Genomic DNA, 26,073 nt, shown 5'->3' with positions numbered 1-26,073 from the left:
TCCACCCACCTCAGCCTCCCAAAGTACTGGGATTACAGGTGTGAGCCACCGCACCCGGCATCTTTAACACCTCTTCTAACAAACCAAGAGAGATTTATAGAGGAAGGGAGAACAGAGGCTTGTTAATGCTTCTCTCCTTTACTTGACCCCTCCACTAGACACAATGTCTAGGATTATCTTGGATTCAGCCTTGAACATAAGTTGAGCTAGAGAAGGGCACATTGTCAGGCTTCCACCTACAGGCCCAACCCAATCCCCACCCCCAGTGATGCACTAGGCAGGCAAGACAACTTCACTCCACAGCTCTAGTCTACCTTAGGATAGAACTAGTTGAGTTGCACTTCCTCACGCTTCACCTTATTGGAACAGACTTCTCGGAAAAATCCAGTTGGCTTCAAGGAACTTCAGGAGGGCATTGTGCTCTGGGGAGGCCCTGGGGAAGAGTTGAAATATGACCAATATGATCTTGAGAGATCAAGCTTGAGAAAACCACGTGAACTGGAACTGACCAGACAAGTTGATAAAGGTTGCCTCTTTAGTCTTTTGGGAAGCTGTTATGTATGTTTTTGTGTGATTGATAAGTAAGAAAAGATATTTGGAGTTTAACTTTTAAACACCAAATAACCTGAATGCAGATGACCATGAGCACTTATATGAGCAGTTTTATCTGGTGATAATGTAATTGTCCCCAAGGACTTCGTCAAGCCCTGCAAGACAATCAAGTTAGCAAGTACATCCCACTGGAAGGTGATCCTAGAATGGTTAGTGATTCCCTTTTTAGTTTTCTTACAGAATGATGAGTTTGAGTGAAGCTAAGGGGAAAGACAAAGGGGAACTGATATATATATATACATATCCAGCACAATATATTTATTTCCTGGCACTGTCTCATTTAACTATAAAGTTTACTTTGTTAACCCAATTTTACTGATTAAAAAATGGAATCAGAGGTCGAGCAATTTACTCAGCTTGTCAAGAGAATGAACTGTAAATAGAACCCAAGAAATATTCTGAAATACATACTCTTTCTCCAAAGTGGTAACCACTTGTTCTTGTTGATATAAAGGAATTATAATTTAATACAATGTTGGTCTATGCAGACTTTCCTCCAAGAGACATTTCGAGCTTAAGAAACATATTTGTAAGTGGCTTTTTAATCTTCATTTCCATTCCACAGTAGAAACCAGATTTGGATCCTTCTAGAATTCAGAAGGGTGGCATAGGGAGTTGGGTGTGGAGAGCAGAGTGGAAATCACATCTGGGAGGACTGAGGTCTGAGTGACGTGGGATGAAGGCATTTCTGGTCCCCTACTCTGGAGTTTCCTGGAAAGGATCTCTGGAGTTTGGATGAAGTTTACCTTGTGAATTTGTGGTGTATGGTAGAAACTCACAGAGCTACCAACAGATGGTGAGAAGGAACTGAGAGGAAATTCAGAGCATGTACTTGTTATAGAGTCAGTGAATATGAGAAGGGCAGGGAAATCACTCAAACTGAGTGACTGAATTAGATAGCATAAACAAACATACTGTTGTACCATGAGAGGAGGGGATAGGGAAAGACAATTTAGGTGTCAATTAAAAAAAAAAAAGCACTTTTGACAAACCCAGCTGTACCTCTTGCAGTGAAATATGCTAGTCCCACACCTATGCTAGCATTTTTCACGGTAAGTGCTGGATTCCTTGCTCAGGGTTTGGATGCCTGCAGCCTCTGCTTCCCGGCCCCCTGCAAGCTCCACCTGCTCCAGCGGCCTCTACAGGAATGGAAAGAAAATTGGTCGGAATCCACTGCTTGGTCCTGGAATCAACTTCCCAGTTTCCAGACAAGAAACTCTGGAGAAAACAAGTGAATCTCTCTCAAGCCTTGGCACACACTGTACACCATCTCTTAATCGCAAAAGTTATCTCCATGTTGGAAAAGCCCACGCTCTTCTAATTGTGCAACCTCTGTAACTGCCCAGACCATAATACTTTCCCTAGTTCCACGCCCCATGCTTGAGTGTGACGGTACCACTGTTCAGTCTTGCCTTTCCAAGCTCCCATTTTCTTTGCTGACCAAGTGAGACCCAAATTGCTGGACTCCGCACCTCTGCTGTCCCGGCACCCTTTGACCTTAAGAATCAGAAGCTCAGGCAGGGGCTTTTCTGAAGGAAGAAGTTTGGTTGGATCCATCCCTTCGCTGCAAAAGCCGAGGAATTCTGAAGCAATGCAGGACATTACCCTTCCATCAAGAAGTTTCCAGTATCACCGGATACATTTAAATGGCAGCCTAGAATAATCTCGTGCTAAGGATTTTGTTCCTGACCCAGGTTGAAGCGTAGGGGAGAGTGTAGAGGATGCAACTGCAAGTGTTCAGCTAGTTTCACAAGGTGCTTTGTGGCCTGCTAGCGCCGGGATCATCATTCTGTTGGCCCCGAGGCTGGACTCCAGTGACTCCAATTGAGACTCCAATGGATGGAGTCTCAATAGTTTTGAACTGGAGCTGGCTCAAATTTCCATTTCAATTACAGAGAGGAAGAGATAGATTAGACTGGACCACCTACCCGAGATTATTTCCCCTGCTCCGCTCCTTTCTCAAGACCGGATCTCCCTGTTACATTCTTCTAAGGGCACCGACTATACCCTGGCGGGGCGCTCCAGGACCCCTGGGTTGGGACAACGTGCTACAAAGAAAATAAGTGAAAATGTTCTTCAGTGAACTCTTTTTATACAAAGAGCCGTAGATTCCGATATCCAGGCCAAACTCTCCAAAAAACCCTTCTTTCCTCTGGGGCAAGGGTGGGAGGTTGCCCGGGGTGGGGGGTGGGGGGTAGGTTGGATTACCCAGATAATTGCTTCGGCTTTCGTTTTCCTCCGCGATAAAAACCGCGCCACGCCAGATCGAGATACTCTCATGGTGATTGTGAATCAATCGCCATCCTGCTCTAGGGGCTGATGTTGATGTCTTAAGTAGTTATACACACGTGCAGCAGAAAGGCTTTTTTTTTTTTTTTTTTTTTTTTTTTTAACAAGGCACAACTGCTCACCTATTCAGGTTTGCTTTTTTAAAGCTTGAGTCAACACGACGCTCCCAGGTAATTCCTATGGCTGTACTGAAATTTAACCCATCTGTTTCTAATACAAAGCGATCGGGATGAGGGCGGGTGGAGCCTACGGGCGTGGGCGGGTAGCCCAGCCCTCTGAGCCGGGGAATGAAACTGGAGTTCTGGCTAAACTTTTCAGATAAAGGCAAAAGCAGCTTCTGATGGGCTTTTCGGCTGGGAGGGGCTGAAAAATTAGGCAGACCCGAAGCTTCCGTAGGCTGAAAAACTTGCTCCTTTTCCCCCTCGGGCTATCCCGGCCTAGTAATGGAGATCTGAAAAAAAAGTAGACTTCTTCCGGGGTCTAGATATGTGGGACGAAAAAAGTAATTGTCCTGGTTTCTTAAAAAGCACCAAAAAGTGGGAATGGAAGAGAAGACGGGAGAAATTGTTTCGAAGGAGGAAGGTATTGCAAGTTTTATGCAAGTTTGGGTGGGTCATTACCCAGGCGCGCGGGGAAAGGTGTGTCTGCCACACCTTTTGCGAGCCCAGGAAACCTGAACCGCTCCTGAAAATCCTGATATTTTTTCCCGCTGCAGCCCGCACGGGTCAAGCGCGCTGGGGCTGACCAACACTTTCCAGGTCAGGTCAAGCTGATTGCTCCCAGCTCACGCTCCGAAATGCGGAGCTGAACCACGGGAAGGAGGAGGTGGGGAGGAAGGCAGGCAGTTGCATCCTCGCGAGTAGGGAGTGCGAGGCCTCCTCAGCTCCAGCTAGCTGGGTGAATGGGGCGCGCACGGCCCCGTAACGCCGAGCGTGGATAAAATATGCTAGGACTGCGCTTCTCGGGCTCATCAAGGCTGCGGGAGCCTCCCCGAGCCATCATCCTTCGTAATTGCAACCGTCAATCAACACTTTAAGACAAAGTCAGAACCGGGAAGGGCGAGCCCTGGAGACCTGTCTCGTCGGAAGGAAGGAGGTGGAGGGGAGGTGGGGGAAAAGGAGAGAAGTTTGCCAGAAGTTGGCAGAGGGAGTGCAAAGAAATTGAGAACGCGCAAGGTAGTTGAGCAGAGCTGTCCCCCGGTCCCACCACAGACTCCCAGGCCTCCCGGGTTCTAGTCTCTGGTCTCCGCCACCAGTTACAATTCCTGCATCGGTAAGTACGGGGTGGGTTCCTAAGTATGCTTCCACTAAGAGGTGCAGTGGCAGTTGCTAAGATGTCCCCGGCGGAGGATAACATGCATCTGTCCACCCGCGGTAGGTGTATTTATGGGTCAGTCCAGACCACCGCTGGCGCCGGCGTTTAGACCACACAGACCCCTTTCCACCTACTTACATTTCAACTGCTTTCCCTTCCCGCAGCCACTTGGCTGTCTTCATATTGCGGCCTCGGGAACCCAGAACCATTCCTAAATAACCCATCTTAGACACCACGAACGCGGGTTCCTCCTCCCACAACTTCCTTTCGGAGAGGGCTTTCTGGGGGACGCCCAGACCCATCCAAGGTCACTGAGCTAGCGGGTCCCCAGCTTCAACAGGGGTCCCTTGCCCAGCAGAATTGAAGGGTCAAAGGACCAGAGGGAGGAGGGAGTTCTGAGGGAGAAGAAAGGGTGCACTTGGAGGGCAGTAATGAGCTTGACGCTGGAAGCCTGGTGCTGCCGCCCCTGCCTCTGCATCTGCCTCTTGGATGGAGACCCAGCTGCTTCCTTAAATCCCTTGCGGAGCGACCTGAGGAAGGTTTGTGTGCCCTCGGGTCTCTGGCAAGAATCAATTCCAGTGGAAGATTCATTGCCTCGTCCACTGCTGGCGGGGATCTTGACATCCTTCCAGGGGATCTGAAATAGGGCTGCCCCCGGGGAGCGTTTCCCGTCGTCGAGGTAAAGGCCTGGAGCGCCGAGGGCTCAGGCTTCTGAGCTAGGAGTTCCCTTGGTTCTTAGGAAAGGCCGTTTTCTCTCGCTCGACACTTTCTGCTCTTTCAGTCCCCCTCCATTTCGCTGCTACGCTTACGTTTTGGCCTGGACTAGACTTTCGAAGCAAAGGAAAGGGCTTCCTTCCGTGATACAAGCTCCTCCGTTAATTTTTTTAAAGCATGGATTTTTAAAACCCAGTCCCCAGCCACTATTGCCTCCCGCACCCCTCCCATTTTGTGAGGATTTTTCTTTCCTGGAAAGTCTATCTGTGGAGAGATAAATGAGTGCCAGCTGGCCTTTTGCCACCACCAGCCTCCATCTTTCGGGGATGTGGTGGGAGGGTAGACTGGCATGGACCAAGAAGTCGCTAGTGTGGCCTAAGCAAGTCCCTTCTGGCCCTGGCAGCTGGAGTTATGAGCATGGTCACAAAGCTTGCCTCACTAGGTCAGACTCAGCCTCAGTTTCAGCCTCAAGTCAAGGCAGGGTTTCTTAATACACTGCAATTTCAAGGTCCTGTCAGACCCTCTTTCAACTTCTTTCAAGTCTCCTAACTTCCCCCTGCTTCACCAAGCAGAGGTGAAATCACCACCACACACGGGGGGTTGGAGGTTTCCTCTTAGGACCAAGGGTTTGGAGTCCTGCATCCTTGCCAGGCTAGGATCTGGGAAAGGTGCTGTATCATTAAGTGCCCCCATAAATTCTTCGAATTGCTGTGGGAGGAGGTTCTTCTTAATTAAGGCTTTGAAATAAACTGATTTTCAAAGTTCATGAGCAAAGCAGGGCAACCACTGCAGTGAGCCCTGAAACTGACTCCCTTTCTTTATTTTCTTAGTTCTCAGTGATACTTAAAACAACTAGGAATACTAAAATGTAGTGACAGTGATACTTGATACTATCACAAAAATTGGAGCTTTTGGCAACTTCAGCCCACTTCTCCATAAAAACTAATGGACAGGCCTTCATAAGTTTAAATGTTTCCATGAAACCTGAAGTTGCTACTAAAGCTGAAGTCTAAATAACTTTGATCCTGAATATATATTGAAGAGCAAAATGATAAATCAATTAAGAGTCAGTAGTACCTGAATTGCCAGGTGTGGGTGGGTGATGAACAACCCATTTTATATACATTATGCACTGCAAAGATTGGAATAATTTCCAATTCACCAAATACCGGATTGGGCAGTTTCAATGTGTAATCTCTATACCATTCAAATAGAATAAACTTAGATCTTTTGAGATTCAAATTCACCCCCTTGTGGGTGGACTCTGATAATTACTTCGTTGCACAGCAGACCCTAAATATGAGGCATTTCGCATGCAGTCAGGAGGCTGGAAAGAATGTTTTTCATCTTGTTGGGAGGAGATCTGAAAACTTTGAAGATGCGGCTGGGCTGGTGGTCGAAGAGCTTGCATAACAGATGGTTCTTTAAAACATTTTTTAAATGCTGGGCCTCGGCCTCAAGTGGATGGTCCCATCAGACAACAGAATGAAAAAGTACAGCCTGTACTGATCCTTGTATTCTGTGTGGAAACACAGGTCACTAAAACTGGAAAGTCTGTCGCTTAGATGATCTTGGGCTCCAGTCGAGGGTCTTTTAAAAGTGAAAGAAGGGACTAGGGAGCAGACTGGGGAAATAGGAGTCACTGCCCCTTCCTCTAATTCTATGAGTGAGCTCTTGGCTTGTGGCCCGCCTCTCACTGAGCGGACCTTCGGCCCCTTCAGGGCGCCGGGGCCCACGTGTCGCCTCTTCAGGATCTCAGTGCCCTGGGGAGTTGAAGCTGGAGGACCCTTGACCGCAGACCAACTCTGCATGTAAGAACGGTCAGCTAAATTTTCTCCTTTCAATGGTTTAAATGGGTGTTCAACTCCCCTTCATCTCCTCATCCGACACACTAGCCAGGGCACACGCCCACACGCGCCCCCATCCCTTCTTCTTGCTTCCCCTCAGATCGAGGAAATTGCCGCTCTGGCTGCTTCTCCTTCGCCGCCACGCTCAGACAGAGGTCGCTTCTGACTAGCTGTAAGACCCGGCTGCATTTACATCCCCCCGCCCCGGGCCAGGGTGGGGTGGGAGGGGGTGAGGCGGGGTGAAGAGGTTGGGGCAGGCCGGGGGACTGGAGCCTGAGCCTCATCCTTATTGGCTGGCGGCTAGTGTCCGACCTGAGTCCGGAACCCGCGTCCGCATTCACTGTCTTCACCCCTCAACCCAGCCTTCCCCCCACCCCTGGACCTACTTACCTCCTTCTCCCCCTCGTCTTCCCCCCTGTCCTTCCCAGCACCGTCACCCTCGGGGCTGGGAAGGGCCGTTCTCGGACCCGCGCGGGGAGTGGAACAGGCAGGAGAGGGAGGTTGGAACTTCACAACTCCACACTTGCGATAGTGAGCGAGAGGGAGGCAGAGATAGGGAGAAGGGGCGGAGAGGAGGGGAGAGAGAAGGGAGGCGAGAGAAAGAGGAGAGAGACCCCTGCCGATCCTGAGCCAGAGGGCGGTGGAGGGAGGGGAAGGAGTCGCCCGAGCCGTCCGGGAGCAGTGGCAGCGGCACAGCCGGGGCGGCAATAGCAGCCCCGCGGTCGCCTCCGCTGCGCGCCGGGAGCTCGGCGGTTCACGGCTCCGCGCCCCGGGCAGCTGCGTCCTCGCCACCGCCGCCGCCTGCGCCCTTGCGGAGCCGAACCAGAGGGCCGGGACGCTGTCTTCCTCGCCTCCTTTCTTAACCCTGACCTCCTCCTCGCAGCTCGGGGGCGGCTCCGGAGCTGCGAGACCGGACAGGGCTCAGAGGTCCTGCCCGGCAGCCCCGAGGAGGCGGAGGCACGCTCCGGCGAGGCGATAGGGTTGGGTGAGCGGGCACCCCGGTCGCCCCTTCCTTCTTTTCGCCGGAGTTGAATCTGTGCTGCCCGTGTCCAGGTGCTGGGCTTCCGGACCGACACGGATCCCCCATCCCCGCCCGCGGTCGCCTTGTCATGCTGCCCAAAGTGGAGACGGAAGCCCTGGGACTGGCTCGATCGCATGGGGAACAGGGCCAGATGCCGGAAAACATGCAAGGTAAGGAGGCGCCGCGCGGCGCTCCGGCTCCCGCTGCTTCCCCACCCCCGGGCTCGCCCTGCAGGCTTCAGCCTCCCGCCCCGCGCGGGCGCAGGAGTAGCCCCGCTGGACGCTCGCAGCCGCGGGAGTCAAGCCCCCTCCCCAGGTGCAGGCATAAAAGTTTATGGCTCTTGAACAATGCGGGGCAGAGGTTTTTCCAAGCAGCGTCTAATTGGCCGCTTCTAATTAAGGAAAGAGAGGCTTCCAGCTCTATGGCAACCCAAGCAGGGCAGCTTCAGGCTAAAGGTACTTTAGAATAATAAGATCATTCTAAGAAATGGAATGTCTCACTGGACACCCGAACAGGTTCTCCGTCATTGGAATTGGTGTGTACTGTACTTCAACCAGTACTCTTGTGTGGAGGGAGGCGACCCAGTCTAGGAAAGTCAACTACAGAAAGAGGTGACCTCCGAAAGGATTGTCTTAGCGCTATTAGAATGCATGTGACCACACCAAAAGCCCAGGCGGACACCCGCAGCCAGCTCGGATTTGGACAATTCAAAACTGCTGGCAGAACTGAAGGGAACAAGTTACCCCAATCCCATCCCCTGTACGCGTAGTGCTGAGTGAGTTGGGGGTGGGGGGGCGGCGGTTCGTTTATTGCCCCCTTTTAAAATCTGAGATCTGAAAATATGGAAGTCCCATTCGTTTTCCCAGCTCTTGATTGCCAACAAAAAAACAAATCCCGCTGGTTATATTTTCTCCTCATTCCGAAATAGCAACTCTAGATCTGGCTTGTATTAAGCCCTTCAGAAGTTTATCTCATTTGCTCTGGGCCGGGGAGGGAACAATGCTAGGAAAAGTCACCGGTGCTCTTCCATCCTCGCCCCTTCCAGGGTGCAGGATGTGCGGGCCGGCCGGCCTGTGATCCCGGAACGCTTCCTGCCATCCCCTTGCGCGAACTTGAAAGGGCTGGGAGGTGTTGAGAGCAGAGTTCAGGGCTGGTGCACTCTGCGGTGCTGAGTGGGCGGCGCGCCCGGGCGCTCAGGCCCGGGGACCTGTAGTCGCCCTACCGCGGAGGGTAAAATACGTAGCTGGAGGGCGTGCGCCGTGCGGGTTGTGATCCGTTACCCCATCGGTCATCCTGGGGTCTCTCCAAGCCTCCGGGTAGGGCTGTGAGAGTTCCCTAGAGCTGAAGCCCCAGAGGCTGACCTGTGGGTCTGTCTGCTATGGGAACCCGGCTGGTCCAAAGAAGCCTTTCTTCCGGGCACCTGGAATTCCAGTTTAGTGTGGGGCATCGGGGAAGTGGCGCTGGGGGGCTGGGTTGGGGGACCTCAGCCGGCAGCTCCGGAGAGGGCCTACCCCTGGGGTCGCCGGGTGAGGCCGGCACGATTCTTGGCTCCAAAAGGAAAGTTTCTGCTTCTCGTTCTGGCGCGAGAAGCCAAAGGCTTATTTTGAAAGCGGAGAGAGAAATGTCATTGGTAACGTTTTCTTTGGAAAGTTCGAGAGGGGTCTTCTGGACACACTAGTGCCCCCAAACCAGAGAAGTAGTTTTTCTTTGGTGCCTGGGCTCAGAAGTCGCCACTCGCTCAGCCCATGGTTCGAAATCAGCATGGGAAGCGCCGGGGCAAGGCTTTGTCGGAGACTAGAGGCCTGCCTGTCCGGAGGAGCCCCTGGGGATGGGGACCCCATTCTCCTGCTTGCTCTGGTTCCCACCTGGGACGCCTCTGTAGGAGTCCAGAAAGACGATCCACTACATGGTCCCGGGACAGAGCAGCGCGCCCAACTTTGAGGGAACTTTGTGCGCCTCTCTGAGGCCCTAGCTTTCCAAGGCACCGCCGTCCGTTCTTCTTTCTCTAGACCGAAACTGGGGAAGAGTGTGGGCGCTTCTTTGCCCCGATGGGTTCGCCTCCCCAAACGCCTACTTCGGCTGCGCCAGAGCATCTGGGAAACTCTGAAAGGTGCCCAGGCCTCACACAGCAGCGTCTCCCTACTCAGCCTCTGTCTTTGGGTTTTTTTAAGAGGGTCTCTACCTCATGCCTCGGTCTTTCTTCGATGTCGGGTCCCCGAGGTAGGCACGGAGTCCCTCTGAAAGCAGTTGCCTATCTGTGCCCCTTTGGTGTAAAGTTAGAGTTTACTTTGTTGGGGGAAGGGGAGGTAGAAAAGATCACAGTTGGGAAAGTGCGCTTTTCGCCTTGTTCCTAAAACATGCCTCAAGACTGTCATCGAGATTGTTAGGAGAGCTATCAACGTCTAGGGGCTATAAAGGAATTTCTGAACCCTCGGCCCTTCCCAAACCCCCAGGTTCCTAAAACCCTAGCGGGGGTCTCTTGGGGCTGGGATTCAGGCTGGCACCGCTGGGAGGACCCGCGCCTAGCATCCCTTTATTAATATTTGACGAAGGCAGGCTCCTGCCTCCTCTGGAGCCTCTTTTCTCGGAATGTTCCCAAACTCTGGCTAACTCACTCCCCTGTAAGCGCCAGCCTAGGGCTCTGTGGCCCGGGAAGAGACGCGTCAACTCCGCGGGTCTGCGCGCAGTCCTCAACTGCAAAGTGCTGCAAGTAACCCCCCTGACGGCCCTTTCCGACTGAAGAGCTCAGGAACCAAAGAGAAAAAAAATAACTTTATTTTCAAAAGAACAAGTCAGAACTGCGGCGATACTGTGGCCGAGGACTTTGGCGATGGGGTGGGGGCTATTTCTCTTTCCTTTTTGGTAAACAAATCAGAGGAAACTTCTGCCCGGCCGTGGGTTTCCCATCCCCCACCTGCCCCACCCCCTGCGAACGCCACTGATTAACTTAAAACAAACTCGACTCCGTGTTTGTGCGCCGTTGGGTAGCAGGAGGTAGAGCCTAGGCGAGAGCCTGGTGCGCCCACGGGTTTCGCCGAAGAGTGCCCGGGGAAGTGCGGGCAGGGTCCCGGCTGCGCAGACCTGAGGGTGCCCGCCCACCGGCGCCCCGCGCTCGCATACTTGACCTGTGTGGATGTGGAGTCTCCGGGAAATACCGGATCAGGCACTTCCTGGGGTCTCCTGGTCACTGCCCTTCCTGTGCATAGTTTGTCATCTTTTTAGCTGCGAAGACGCCTTCGTGGGTCTGCGTCCGGAGCAAGGCGGTTACCCGATCCCGGCAGTGAGCCGCGCCGCGCGTCGTGGCGGCCTGATTTCTGTTTAACTTTAACAGGGCGATCTCGAGGTGTTTATATTTTGCTATGATGATCGGAAACATGTGAGGTTCATTACAGGGCTTCAATACTTTGAAACCAAAACCCTCCTTTGTGTCTTTTACTCTTGTATTTTTCCCCGTACGGGCGTCCTCTATTTTCTTTTTCCTTCTTCTTATTTTCACAGATTTTCAAACGTGAGGAGATGAAAGTAGCCAGAATAGAAAAGTACTGTCAATATGGAACTGAATGTTTCGATTATCTAACAGATCTGAACGTTGGGAGCCTCAGGCTGTTTAGTTAAAGTGGGCTGCTGCTGAGAAGCGGGTTTCTGGGGCTTCAGTTTCTCTGTCGGACAGAGTTTGCAAATTGGTGCTGCTGTCCCTGTAAGCAAGGTGCACTTGCAGCAAACCACTTCAAGAGGGAGGGAATTAAAGCCTGCGCTTGTTTCTCTACCTTAGGCGAAGGTGACATTTTGGAACTTAACTTCATAGGGATTTAAAAGAAATTCTAAACTGTTACCTTATGCAATTCATGTCTCTATTTGTTGCTTTGTGGAGTTATGAGACTTGTGTTTAAAAGTGGTCAGTTTAAAATGTTAACAAAAGAAGTTGGAATTGTTTGTGGCACATGGAATTATATGAGGTCCATGCTTATTGATGGCAAAAGATGTTTTACTTGTAAAAATAGTTCAGTAAGACCTTGCTAAAAATTTTTTATTTTATATTTTACCATGTGATATTTGCCCAGCAATCACCAAAATGCTTTTTGTTGCAGGATTAACACCTACATGTAAATTAACTGAATATGTGTATACATTTCTCTTTTTGTTTCAGTGTCTCAATTTAAAATGGTGAATTACTCCTATGATGAAGATCTGGAAGAGCTTTGTCCCGTGTGTGGAGATAAAGTGTCTGGGTACCATTATGGGCTCCTCACCTGTGAAAGCTGCAAGGTTTGCTCACACATTGCTACCTGAAAAATATAATGTCCAAAACCAAAGTAAACCAGTGGATTACTTCTTTTAAGCTAAATTTAGGCTCCCTTTTTAAAGACTCAACTAAAAATGACAAAGAGGGAGAAAGAGAGAGTCTTAGGGAGATGATTCTTAGAAGTGTGTGTCTGATTTAGTTCAAAAGGCAAAGAAATTTATGCTGTTTAGAAAACTTTGCCAGTCTCATGGTTCTAAAATACTTTATTGTAGTAAAGTGATATAGCTGTAGAAAGACTTCCATTTCTAACAGTCCTAAATATTGATTTTGCTTGACTTATATATATTTAAAGCATCGTTGTTCTTGAAAGGGAATATGACAAAGTATTTCCCAAATACATTTTAACTTCAGAGTATTTCTGTGCTATAAGTCTAAACATTTTTTATCTGCAGACATAAAAGCCTAAATTCTCAACTGTGTGATTTCATCTTGATTTATTCCAAAATAATTTTAAGGATTTTTTGAAATTTATATCATAAAGACCAAGAAATCAGATTTTAGTTTTTAATATAATAATTTTTATAAATATATCATATGACCTATTTAAATGCATGGGTTTTAATATGTAAAATATGCTATATTGTTATCAAAAATATAAATTATACTTTAAGAATTTATCTCAGGACTTTTTAATATATTCCCAGTAAATTCAATATTCACTATTTTTCAAAGTTTTTTTTGTTTGTTTGTTTCTGTTTTTAAGTGGAAAACTCAGTACAATTACTTAAACCACCACCAGGAAAATCCCTCCATTCTCTATAACAAAGTAAGAATGTTTCTCTTTGTGGCAAGAGGGTTAAATATGAATACTATCCTGGTAAATCTCTTATTATATTATAAAGCTACACATTTTATTTTTGATTAATTCTTTTATATAAAATATAAGGAAAGCTCATACCCTGTGTGCTACAATTCAGCTATCTGTGATACATGCTTTTTCCTTCCATTAGTTTTGCCTTTTTAAAAGCAGTTCCCATACTTGAATGTATTCCAGTGGAATTATGAGCATTTTCCCATTTTACTCTTTAAATCATTTTGCTTTTAACTATCCAGTGTTGACATTTGTTAAAAAAAAAAATTCTGAGGTGTTTTGCTATTCAGTTTTTTCCACTGGCATTTTGCAATGGTTTATCACTGAAATTATATCAGACTACTTAAAAACAATGCCAGGACTTCATAAGTACCTCTATCTGGAACATGTGGGATAATAGGAAAATAGATTTAAAAAAATAATTGATCAATATAGAGTGTATCTTTTCTAACTATTGGGATGAAATGGTGTGTAGCCAAATCTCCTCAGGTTTTGACGTAATTCTTCAAGAATAAAACTGATGCCAGAAAAATCTCCACCATGGCCTGGCACAGTTTGGGAAGGTTGATGTTGCTGAAATGTAAAATAAACCACAGAACCACATAAGGGCTCAAATAGTGCAATGAAAGGATTTACTAGTGATTTTCTTAAAATGAAACAATGGAAAAGACGGGTGTTAGATTTATAATACGTCTCACTATTTTCTCTGTCTTATAGGGATTTTTTAAGCGAACAGTCCAAAATAATAAAAGGTACACATGTATAGAAAACCAGAACTGCCAAATTGACAAAACACAGAGAAAGCGTTGTCCTTACTGTCGTTTTCAAAAATGTCTAAGTGTTGGAATGAAGCTAGAAGGTAAGATTCTTCTAAAGACTACTGCCTATTAAAACTCTCCAAGGACATGGACTGTAAAACAACATTGTACTTATCGCATGGTAACATTATTTTCCCAGCATTTTAACACTACTGACAATACTGTAAGATCTTTCTATGTTTCATCTGCAGAATAGTCTGAGTCTCATTTAATCATGGTGAAATCTACTAGGAAAAAAATTTAAAATATTAGTTGTCTTTCCCCCACCCAACCCCTTTTTTTTTAGTCTGGGGAGCAGATGCATTTGACACAAAAAAGGGAAAAAGATCAGGTTATGAAAATAAGACTAAAGCAATCCAACTGAAAACAAGAATAATTTGTAAAACTATTAAAAGTAAAATATCCTTTGAGTTTTTAAATCAAGATACCCTAGGACAAGTTTGATTTCAATTCTTTTTAAAATAGGTGTGCTTGTCATAAGTGTTAACTACTAATTTCATGATTCTTAAGCAAGAGTTAAAGCCTTTAATGGTGAAAAGGAGTTTCTCATGTAGGATATTATTTTTGATAGTGTAGAAATGTATTTTTTTAAAACATAATGACTGAGGCTGCAAAATAAAAAATTGAGAATCAGGAAACTTGAAAAATAATGAACTATTAAATCATTAGCAAAGGTCTGACAAGAACAAGAAAGTAGCTCCTGAAAAGCCACACTTGAACTTTGTTGAAAGAGCAGACCCTATACTACAATGTACAGATTGGCAGGCGGTAAAGTTAATATGTGACTGCTGTAAATAATTTGTAGTTCATGGACTACTATGGTATGTTGCTGCTTTCTAGCCTCTGACCTACTGGCTTTCCATGGATTAAATATACTGCAAATAAAGCAATAACAGGGATACATATCACCGATGGTGCTAGATACAAGAGTGCATTTTATTTGATCAATGAGGCACAGGCTATTTTTATTTGGAACTTTTCTGTTATATGGAACTCATACTTGATAGAAATACTAAAAAAAAAAAAAAAATCATATAAATCTGCTGAATAGCTAACACGCTTCTTCCGAATAGAGGTAGCCACTTTGGTTATTATGAGGACTGTTAATGTCAGTATCATTTTTAAGAGATCATGAAAGGAAATAATTGATGCTTATTAATTTTCTTATTACCAATCACTATTATTTCCCAAATAGCAAAATATTGTGGTAGATGCTTACTACAGTAAGAGACTCAGAAGATAAGTAAATGTTGTGATTTTGCATGATGCCATTTAATTCCTTTTCAACAAAAATAATAAGGCTGCATTTCTTTACCTTAAATAATTAAACTTTCTTTCTTTTTTTTAAATTAAGCTTTCACAATTGTAAATCACTTGTGGTACATGCTCATGCTTCCTTAGGAGTGATATGAAACAACTGAATATTCAATAAATTATCATCCAGATGAAAAACTCTTTATAATCTTGTGCAATATTCTGTATACCTAGAATTTACAATAAATTTTTAATGTGATACTAATCCTAAGATAAAAAGCTCAAAAACTTAACCTCCAGCAAGTTGAATATGTCACAAGCTATCAGAGGTTCCTAGTTTCTAATTGCCATTGGCCACTATGGACTTAGAGGGAACTGCTAACTAACTTATTAGTCATGGACGCAGACTCCACACACCACTGTGGCAGAAGACTCTCTTGACAGCTTCTGAAATGAATTTGTTTTAATTATGCCCATTTCTACTTAAATTAAAAGCAGTAATTGGTGGTCATCTGATGTGGGCTCATCAAGTCCAGGTGAAAATGATTTTCCAAGAAGAACATGTCCCCACCCCTTTTGTAATTGCAACAAGGTAGCCAAAATGGCTTTCAGGGACGAAGGTATCTTGTGGGAAAGTATTCACAATTTAATCCAAAATTGGGTAACTCAGTTCCACACCCCCGCAAAAGAAAACCCCAAAGCAGTTTGGGTTTCTATAAGGAACTGGCATAATAAAAGCATATACTCTTAGTAGAACGACTGATACTCTTTCTTAGCAATGTGAAATATTTTCTTTTCTTTTTTCTTTTTTTTTTTTTTTTTTGAAACAGGAGTTTCGCTCTTGTTGCCCAGGCTGGAGTGCAGTGGTGCGATCTTGGCTCACTGCAACCTCCACTTCCCGGGTTCAAGCGATTCTCCAGTCTCAGCCTCCTGAATAGCTGGGATTACAGGCACCCACCACCACGCCTGGCTAATTTTTTGTATCTTTAGTAGAGACGGGGTTTCATCATGTTGGCCAGGCTGGTCTCGAACTCCTGACCTCAGGTGATCCACCCGCCTTGGCCTCCCAAAGTGCAGGGATTACAGGTGTGAGCCACTGCACCACGCCTATGTGAAATATTTCTATGTCTAACAAAAATTATGAACTCTCCTCCGTCCACAAAAGGGTTAATATGTCCCTATTTGGCCAAAATATTTTTTTGATGACAACACACACTTGGAGGAAGGAATTCATAAATAAAGAGGACATGGTTTTTTGGAAAATCTTTGTGGGCTATTGTAACGAAAACAACCACACACATACCACTTCTTGTCAATTTACATTTCTAAATATCTGAAGAATGCTGATAATTTGCACCTTATTTATACCTTTCCTTCCTTCCCCCCACCCCACCCCCAACAGCTGTAAGGGCCGACCGAATGCGTGGAGGAAGGAATAAGTTTGGGCCAATGTACAAGAGAGACAGGGCCCTGAAGCAACAGAAAAAAGCCCTCATCCGAGCCAATGGACTTAAGCTAGAAGCCATGTCTCAGGTGATCCAAGCTATGCCCTCTGACCTGACCATTTCCTCTGCAATTCAAAACATCCACTCTGCCTCCAAAGGCCTACCTCTGAACCATGCTGCCTTGCCTCCTACAGACTACGACAGAAGTCCCTTTGTAACATCCCCCATTAGCATGACAATGCCCCCTCACGGCAGCCTGCAAGGTTACCAAACATATGGCCACTTTCCTAGCCGGGCCATCAAGTCTGAGTACCCAGACCCCTATACCAGCTCACCCGAGTCCATAATGGGCTATTCGTATATGGATAGTTACCAGACGAGCTCTCCAGCAAGCATCCCACATCTGATACTGGAACTTTTGAAGTGTGAGCCAGATGAGCCTCAAGTCCAGGCTAAAATCATGGCCTATTTGCAGCAAGAGCAGGCTAACCGAAGCAAGCACGAAAAGCTGAGCACCTTTGGGCTTATGTGCAAAATGGCAGATCAAACTCTCTTCTCCATTGTCGAGTGGGCCAGGAGTAGTATCTTCTTCAGAGAACTTAAGGTATGCCACCAGCTATTACAACTTACAGTACCCCTTTTAAGAGAGACCTAACTGTGTTCCTAATTAATACATTCTTGGTGCTGAAAGTACATGTTCCTTAATTTTCTACTTTGTATGATTTACAGAGCAGATGTAATTTTATTACCTTGACTTCAGGACTATGGCAGCTTAACTGTATGGGGCTTTGATTTTGTGTAGCTCTTAATTTGGGGGGGATGGCATTTAACATAAAGTATGGGAAACTCGGGCTTTTTTTTTTCCTAAATAGTAGAATATCTGTATTCCTTTTAATTCAGATGGTTTGTGGCTTAAAACATTTCAAGTCAATGTGAAATAGCGCCTAGTAAACTATTTTTCTTGAAAATTACCAAGTAAAGAGCTATATTATAATGGTGTCATCTTGAAGGTTTCTTTTGAAGGAAAAAATGCCAACATTTAGTAGTGTTTAGACTCTAAGGAATGAAAATGATACCACTGGTTAGTAGTATCAAGTAGGTATTTACTACTGTTTGCCTTGACATTAGGTTGGTAAAGCCTTTGTTTTCGGAGCAGATTCCAATAGGATGTTTACTATCATTGGATGGGGAATGGGCAAATGGTGAGTGCTAGTTTACTTGGTTTGGGTTGTAGTTCTCATAATCTATGTCTTGTTGATTTTAGTGGACTGGTACATTGTAAACATAGTACTTGTTTGTATAGGAATCTATGTTTAAATTCATAATTATTTTATTTCCTGAAACTTAAGTCTGAATTAATGTGGGAAAGTTATTTAGAAGTTTGGAATCTAAGAGGGGCTACCAAAACACATTTGGTAGTCAGTGGTTTCATTCCTATTTTAAAAGTGAGTCTTGAATTTGATTTCCAAGTATATTTTGTCACAAAATCAATTTCTTCCTTTTGCTGTCACGGGGAGAGATGTGGCTGCTAAATATCTGTGACTTGTGATTACCTAGGACAGGAGACTGATTGTAAAATTTCTGAGAGAAGGAAAATGCAAAGCCGACTTTTAATTTTAAGAGTTACTGTTAAAAATCGTCTGTGTAAGTAGATGGTCTGGGGAATGTGGAAGCCACATGCAAATGAAAAATAATGCTTTCATAGCAGTCTACATTAAGCATTGTTCTTTGTACATGGAAGCATAAAAGTTACCTGAACAGACCTAAATAAGTTGATAAAATTCCATCAGCACGCTGTTAAGACTGTGGACACATCTAGCTCTTTATTTCCATGTCCTTTATTGCTACACTTAAAAATGGCTGAAGGATATCTCAAGCTGCAAAGGGCAAGCAGAATGCACTGCGTTAGCACAATTAGGCCAGATATTTTCCGAGTATGTGTTAGGGTCTGTAACCACTCTATGATAATCAGAACATTTTTCATGAAAAAACAAACCATGCAAACACTTTCCTGATAGTCTTACATTCAAAACTGTGTCCTTAATAGAACAGGTAAAGTATTTGAAAATGAAAATTAAAATGATAATTTTAGATACCGTCGAAAGGTTAAGTAACGTAAAAATGAGGAAAACACAGACTTTTTACAATCAAATGAACTTGATCTGAACTCTATCTTCACCGCTTAATAATTATGTCTTCATAGGCAGGTTGTTAGACTCTCTGAGCCTTGGTTTTTCTCATGTGTAACTTGCATATGTGGTGTTTGTGGAGGAGTATTGGGAGCACAGATGTAACTATTTATATTGAGGAGGTTTTCAAAGGAAAATGAGAATATGCAGATAAAGCACCCAGTACTGGGAGTCTGGCATATACTACGTACTCAATAAAGTATGGTGCTGTTTCAAATTGTTATTATTGGGGCCAGGTGCAGTGGCTCATGCCTGTAATCCCAGCACTTTGGGAGGCCAAGGCGGGCGGATCACCTGAGGTCAGGAGTACGAGACCAGCCTGACCAATATGGAGAAACCCTGTCTCTACTAAAAATACAAAAAAATTAGCTGGGTGTGGTGGCACATGCCTGTAATCCCAGCTACTAGGGAGGCTGAGACAGGAGAATTGCTTGAACCTGGGAGGCGGAGGTTGCGATGAGCCGAGATCTTGCCATTGCACTCCAGCCTGGGTGACAAGAGCGAAACTCCATCTCAAAAATAAATAAGTAAATTAAATAAATGATATTATCACTGTTGTTTTATGAAAAATGTGCAGAATCTACATAATTTTTATATTTAGGATCAAAAACATGCAATTATAGTCTCTTACTTTAACATTGGCAAAAACTATTACATGTGTTATAGAGTAGTATGATTGTATTATAATTAACAGTTATTAATCAGTACTAATTAAGGACCTAAAATTGGCCAAGTGGTAAGTTGTGTATAAGGTAAATACAATGTTGAATAAAACAACATGTTTCCTCTCAGAGTTTATAATAAGACAGTTTCATAAATAATTATTTTAAAAAATAAAGACAGCCGCAGAGAATAAAAATATATTTTACGAATCAACAAGGAAAGAAATAATGCATATTATTTTCGTGTAAAAAAGGAAACATTATGAAGTAAATACAGCTAGCGGCTGTAAGGAATTAAGAGGGCTGGGAAAATTTGCTTTTTCCACTATTCCTCTCTTTTCCCTCCTCTGCGGATAAATTTTACAGTGAGCTTCTTTATATAGCATGAGGTTAAATATTTGGCTAAAACATAAATATCTTTGAGAATGGGGCATATAAAAGCATTTTTTCAATCAATTATGGTGTTGTTTAATGCATTTACCAGTCTTTCATAGAATACGAAAAAAGGAAAAGGGAAAAAAGTACAAACACGAGGGTCATCTACAAGAGGTGGGAGATGTTCCCAGAAGAGAAAGATAATTTTGACCCACTTCACAGTTTGTCTTGGGCTTACATTGACCAGGAGTGATTCAAGTATTTTTCAGTGAACAAAGAGTAGAATTCAGAAAAACTGAAGGATAATTTCTGTAGAGAGTTGGGAGGTGACTATTGACATTTGGAAGAATTCCTTTTCCTTTCGTTTATAAATTTACTTTGTCAGAAAGCAAACCAACTCATTTGAAGCCAGGATTGAGACATCTCTAGGGCTGTGGCTTTCAATATTTTTAATCATGACCCGCAGTAGGAAATGTATTTTACGGCGAGACATAGTGTACCAAACACATCACATGGACGCACACACACAGATGCACAAACACACAAACAAATACACACAACTAAACCAAAGTTTCACCAGATAGTACATAACCTACAAGCCATGCACTGTGATATTTTCTATCTATTCTACTTTAGTCTAATTTATTTTGTTTTTAAAAAAATTCTGGTCATGACTCACTAAATTGATTTCACGGCCCATTAATGAGGCATGACCTGCAATTCAGGAAACCTTACTGCTCTAGAGGAGGTTTTATTGGCCATCCATTGGCATTGCCTACCTGCTACGATTAAGGATAATAACTCCGGAAAAATGTGTCTTCCTCCTGGCATGGCCTATAAGACATCCTTGAAACCTATAGCCTGAGTCCCCACCCTATCTTTCTGTAAAGGTTGGAATTTTAAAATATTATTTGGGAAGATAAATGCTCTTTTTTATTCAATTTGATTTTAATTATTTTTGTAGAGACAGGCTCACTCTGCTGCCCAGGCTAGTCTCAAACTCCTAGGCTCAAGCAATCTTCCTGCCTGGGCCTCCTAAAGTGCTGGGATTACAGACAGGAGCCATTGTGCCTGTTTTATTCATTAAATATCTGTCCTTTTCTTGGTAACTTCACAGCAAATTACCTATCAAGTGATATACTTATTGGACAGATTTTTTATACCTCTAAAACCCAAAGATGAAAAATCACATATTTGCTCCTAATTAGGCAATTTTGAAATGACCTCTTGCTCACTCTCTCTCTCTCTCTTTTTTTTTTTTTTTTTTGAGATGGAGTCTTGCTCTGTCGCCCAGGCTGGAGTGCAGTGGTGCGATCTCGGCTCATTGCAAGCTCCACCTCTCGGGTTCATGCCATTCTCTTGCTTCAGCCTCCTGAGTAGCTGGGACTACAGGCGCCCGCCACCACGCCCGGCTAATTTTTTGTATTTTTGGTAGAGACGGTGTTTCACCGTGTTAGCCAGGATGGTCTTGATCTCCTGACCTTGTGATCCGCCCGCCTCGGCCTCCCAAAGTGCTGGGATTATAGGTATAGAGCCACCGCGCCCGGCCTACCTCTTGCTCACTCTCTCAGGACAAATTACACCCTACCATGTAGGAAAAAGAATTTCATTTGTTTACTAGTTAAGGGAACAGAAGGGCCAGGAAATTTGGTAGGTTGTTTTGTTTTTCTATACATCTACAAGGTGCAAAAAAAGGTATTCTGGTTTTCATTCAAAAGATTGGAATGAAAAAGAAGAAATTACAACTCCCCAACTTTCATAGAAACCATGGAATTTCAGAGCTGGGAGATGAAAGGGAAAAGGGCTAGAGGACACATATAAGCGAGCTGCTTTGTTTTTTTAACACACTCTTAAAGGACAATTCTGGTCTTCATCCAAAATAATGGCTTGAGAAAGATGAAATTAATACTCTGAAACTTGTAGCTTTTGCAACAGCAGATGTGCATCAAAAGATACTAATTGCCTAGAAATCACAAGGTTTTTCAGAGCTAGAAGAGATCACTGAGATCATTTGACCCTACCTCTTTTTACATATGAAGAAACTGAGGCAGAAGGGAATGTAATCTGCCCAAGATTATCCAGCTACTGAATGGCAGAACTGGGACTGGTAGATTCAGGTTCAAAGAAGCAGTCCTCTTGTACGCATTCCCTCATCCCCCCAGCGTGCGCACACACACACACACATACACACACACACACATATAAAGAGGCAGTGTAACCTTTGACTCCAAAAAAAAAACAGTCCTTTGCCAGTGAAGCTAAAGCAAATCTCTAGGTTATCAGAAGCCCATCACTACCATCCAATTACCAAATCACTAATCATCAGTGAGACAGATTTTCCCTGAGTCCAGATGACCCCCTGGGAGTGAATGAGTCACTTTAAAAAGCTACAATAATTCTTTCAGGCCACTGGGGTATCATTCAGTACAGTGGATTCAGCACTTCTGGGCCTTGAAAGAGTTTCTGAAGCATTCTCTGGTGCCCTGCCCTCTGCGGTTAGTTTACTCTCCGGGAGAATCTGGTTCAGTGACAGCATATGGGCTGTGCTCTGCAGTTAAAGCGGCCAAACACAATTATATCCTGTGCTCTCCTAGAAGCTGGGCGTGTTCAGTATGGGTTTCTTGTTACGTATGCTTGTCGAGATAGCAGAAAGAGAATGCAGGGCGCTCACTTTGGCGGCATATACAATAAAATTGGAAAGATACAGAGATTAGCATGACCTCCTGCACAAAGATGACACACGCATTCATGAAACTGTCCATAAAAAAAAACATAGGATTGTAACCGGGTGATAGGTGAGCCACTAATTATAAAATTTTCTGATCTTTAAACCAAATCTGTTAAGTGACCTATGCTCTTGACTGTTTCCTTGTGTTTTTAGAAATTAAGAGCTAATTCGAGACTTTTGTATTCTGCTGAAAGTGCTGTCCTTGTGAGTCAAGAAGATTGGCTTTTTTTTTTTCAGTTTTTTTTTTTTTCACCTGTGTCTTGAATATCTCACAAACACAAGAGCAGTGAGAAAATAATTCCCACTTTGTTAAACAACTAATGAATCTGGAGGATCTATTTGATCTTCTAATGAGACCAGATGTCTTAAGAGAATTCTGGGAATGGATGTATAAGAACTTCCCCTCGATGAATGATTCTGATACATGTACGTATTAAAAAAAAATCTGAATTAATCCTGACTGAAACTCCCAACTAGCATTTCTGTGGAAAATAGGTCTACAGAGACTCAGGGAGTTTGTGCCAAAGGAATTTAGCCATGCTGAAGTTGGTTTTTAAGTATAGCTTTATCTAAAGCGAGGGCACAAGGGGAGGAGCAAACCTTTTTTTTTCTCTAGCCCATTATGGAAGCTATCTGAGCAGCGTTATTTATTTATTTTTAACATTCTAGATCCTTTTTCCTAAATCACAGTTACCTTTCCCAATACAGGCCTATAATCTTAGGCTTTATTGAATCTGCCCCAATTTTAAGCTATATTCTTTAGTAAATTTACTTAGTCCTACTTTTTTTTTTTTTTTTAAAGACAGGGTCTCTCTCTGTTGCCCAGGCTGGAGTGCAGTGGCATGATCATAGCTCACCACAGCCTTGACCTTGTGGCCTCAAGCCATCTTTCCACTTTAGCTTCCCAAATAGCTGGAACCACAGGCGCATGCAACCATGCTAGCTAATTTTTTATTTTTTGTGGAGATGGGATCTTGCGATGTTGCCCAGGCTGGTCTGGAACTCCTGGGTTCAAGCAATCCTCCCACCTTGGCCTCCCAAAATGCTGGAATTACAGGCGTAACCCACTGTGCCTGGCAGCCCTACTTCTTCTTCTTCTTTTTTTTTTTTTTTTTGTGACAGAGTTTCACTCCTGTTGCCCAGGCTGGAGTGCAATGGTGCGATCTCAGCTCACTGCAACCTCCGCCTCCCAGGTTCAAGTGATTCTCCTGCCTCAGCCTCCCGAGTAGCTGGGATTATAGCGCCTGCCACCACGCCTGGCTTATTTTTGTATTTTTTAGTAGAGATGGGGTTTCTCCATGTTGGTCAGGCTGGTCCCGAACTCCTGACCTCAGGTGATCCACTTGCCTCGGCATCCCAAAGTTTACAGGCGTGAACCACTGTGCCCGGCCTGCCCTACTTTTCTATGGGAGAGAAAGAGAAACTGAGAGAGAGGATCTTGCTCGGTGTCTACCACATTTACTTGCCATATGGCTGTCCTTTGCCTTCTGAGAGTTGGGGTCAGGAATCATGGGTCCAACACCAGCACTCCTCATTGCCATGTGATGTCACAGAGCAATAGCCATTTTACTTACCTTTGTTTTCACTTCTCTGGATGCAAAGTAGCTAATCTGGGAAGCACAAGGATGACAAAAAGAAAATAAACATTAAAGTTTGTTTTTCAGTCAAATTTTTCAATGAAAATTTTCCAATCAAAATTTGATCTCAAGGCACATTAAGCCATCTATTGCCAGTTCTCATACTCATCACAAAGTTGCCAGAATGAAATAAATTGAACCTGCATAGGTTTACAAGGAAATGATAAAACTGGTTTTTCTTCCCCTGAAGGTAGATATGAAAGTGTTCTGTCTTTGTGAATTTGGAGAGAATGTTGGAATCAGCAGGTTTGATTCATGGTCTCTAAGGTCTCTTCAGGTGTTAAGCATCTGCTTTTATATCTTTTTCCAAGCAGACCTGAAACAGAAGGCTTTGGTGTGGCTGATAGTGTTGGATGAGAATTTATGTTATTTCAGCCTTTCTTGCTTATATACGTATATTGCATGTGTCTGTTGTAGACTCAGAAAGTCATTATCTTCTTGCTTTCTTCTGAGCTTTCTTCTTGCTCACAATTCACTGAAAGAATCAGCTCTTCTCAGTCAATGCCTGTTTGTGCTATGGCCAACTCACTGTGGGGCAGTGGAACATGCCCACTTACTGTGGGGATGTGTATTGTTCTTTACTGGGATATCTTGAAATTACACCAGTCACCTCAAAACTCCCATGCATTAGTTACTTCTACTAAGATAAAATTTACTCTCCCTAAAATTTACTGTTTTTAATGTACAAATAATAAAACAGCTCTTTCACACTTTAAAATTCTCTTGTGTCCTGTTGTAATAAGCTCCTCTCCCCACACCAGTCCCTGCCAATCCTGATCTGTTTTTGTCCTTATAGTTTTTTTTTGTTACTTTTAGAAAGAAGTAAATTTGCTTTATTCGTTGAATATACATTTACAAACTGTAAACTCAGTCTAAGCATCCTGAAACTTATGGTTTCAGCATAGTTGAGCACTAACAGTTTCCATGGAAACATATCCTCCATGGGGCGCTGGGATATTTGGTAAGAGAGTAGTGATGATCATAACTTCACACTGGGTCTGCTTGTTCACATGTCTTATGAGCTTCCTGTTCGTATTAACCTGTATGTTACCTACTGGAACCGTGGGGAGAACATGAGAATAGCGAGGCACACCCAAGAAATCCATGTTTAACTAGCTTGGCCATCGTCAGGTGTCTGAATCTGAATAGTGAGAGTAGGACCACCCTGCTACTGCATAGCTGACTGCCTCATTCTGTACTCCTCCAGTTCGATATAGCCTAGTTTTGCAAACTGAGGTTTAAGCCTTGGCAGCCAAGAGCAAGCCCTTGTTCCTGTTCTGATGAGGATGTACTGAATTATTTTGTATTCAGTTTCCTACGATGACCTTCTCTAATTACACAAAAGAAAACATAATGAATTTACATATCTTTGGGTCAATTTCTGAAAAACCATTCTCTTCAGTAATACAAGTCCTTTAAGACCTGTTGGAAAATGGTACAGACGTGAACATTTTCCTTGCTCTGCTCAAGGTCATATGGTAAGGGAGAAGAGAAGTAACTTTTCTTGGGTACCCACTAAGTACCTACTCTAGTGCTAGGTGCTTTCAGGCCTTTTTCTAGTTTGATCTTTAGGACAGGCCAGTGATGTGAGCGCAGTGTATGGTCATTTGGTCAGAGTGGGAGCAAAAGACCATCGCTCTCGTATAACGTGTTCTCTGTAAAGGATGCATCCGTCAGTCATAATAACTCATAGAGATGTCAAGTTAATTGATTAGTAAAAGTTTGCTAAATCAATTTTTTTTTTTTTTGAGACAGGGTCTCACTCTGTCGCCCAGGCTGGAGTGCAGTGGCACGATCTTGGCTCACAGCAACCTCCGCCTCCTGCATTCAAGTGATTCGCCTGCCTCAGCCTCCCGAGTAGCTGAGATTACAGGCGTGCACCACAACACCCATCTAATATTTGTATTTTTAGTAGAGATGGGGTTGGCCAAGCTGGTCTCGAAACTCCTGACCTCGGGGTGATCTGCCTGCCTCGGCCTCCCAAAGTGCTGGGATTATGGGCATGAGCCACTGCGCCTGGCCGTAATTGTACTTTCTTTTTCCCCCTTTTTTCT

At 44.3% G+C, this 26,073-nt stretch overlaps 1 protein-coding gene and 1 non-coding gene across 8 annotated transcripts in view; both read left to right on the top strand.

Moving 5' to 3' along the window:
- The window catches only part of NR5A2 (nuclear receptor subfamily 5 group A member 2), a 150,232-nt gene that overhangs the window by 4,127 nt on the left and 120,032 nt on the right, over positions 1–26,073 (top strand). Inside the window, exons 1-5 of one of the 7 annotated variants that reach the window (XM_054453953.2) lie at positions 6,883–6,948; positions 7,830–7,967; positions 11,945–12,063; positions 13,629–13,770; positions 16,386–17,032. In XM_054453953.2, the coding sequence (XP_054309928.1) occupies positions 7,886–7,967; positions 11,945–12,063; positions 13,629–13,770; positions 16,386–17,032 (990 nt within the window). In that variant the 5' untranslated portion in view covers positions 6,883–6,948; positions 7,830–7,885. Of the gene's footprint in view, positions 1–6,882; positions 6,949–7,117; positions 7,308–7,829; positions 7,968–11,065; positions 11,174–11,944; positions 12,064–13,628; positions 13,771–16,385; positions 17,033–26,073 lie in introns of those variants that run through there. The other 6 variants (XM_054453962.2, XM_054453943.2, XM_054453913.2 and 3 more) reach the window with 6 other exon arrangements.
- LOC129023404 (U6 spliceosomal RNA) lies at positions 22,318–22,422 on the top strand. Its single transcript, XR_008496794.1, has one exon. It is a non-coding gene; the product is annotated as a U6 spliceosomal RNA (small nuclear RNA).

The sequence above is a fragment of the Pongo pygmaeus genome, chromosome 1, assembly GCF_028885625.2.
Source record: "Pongo pygmaeus isolate AG05252 chromosome 1, NHGRI_mPonPyg2-v2.0_pri, whole genome shotgun sequence".
NCBI classification, from domain to species: domain Eukaryota; kingdom Metazoa; phylum Chordata; class Mammalia; order Primates; family Hominidae; genus Pongo; species Pongo pygmaeus.
The sequence above is the reverse complement of the archived record's forward strand: the minus strand, read 5'-3'. Positions and strand labels throughout refer to the sequence as shown.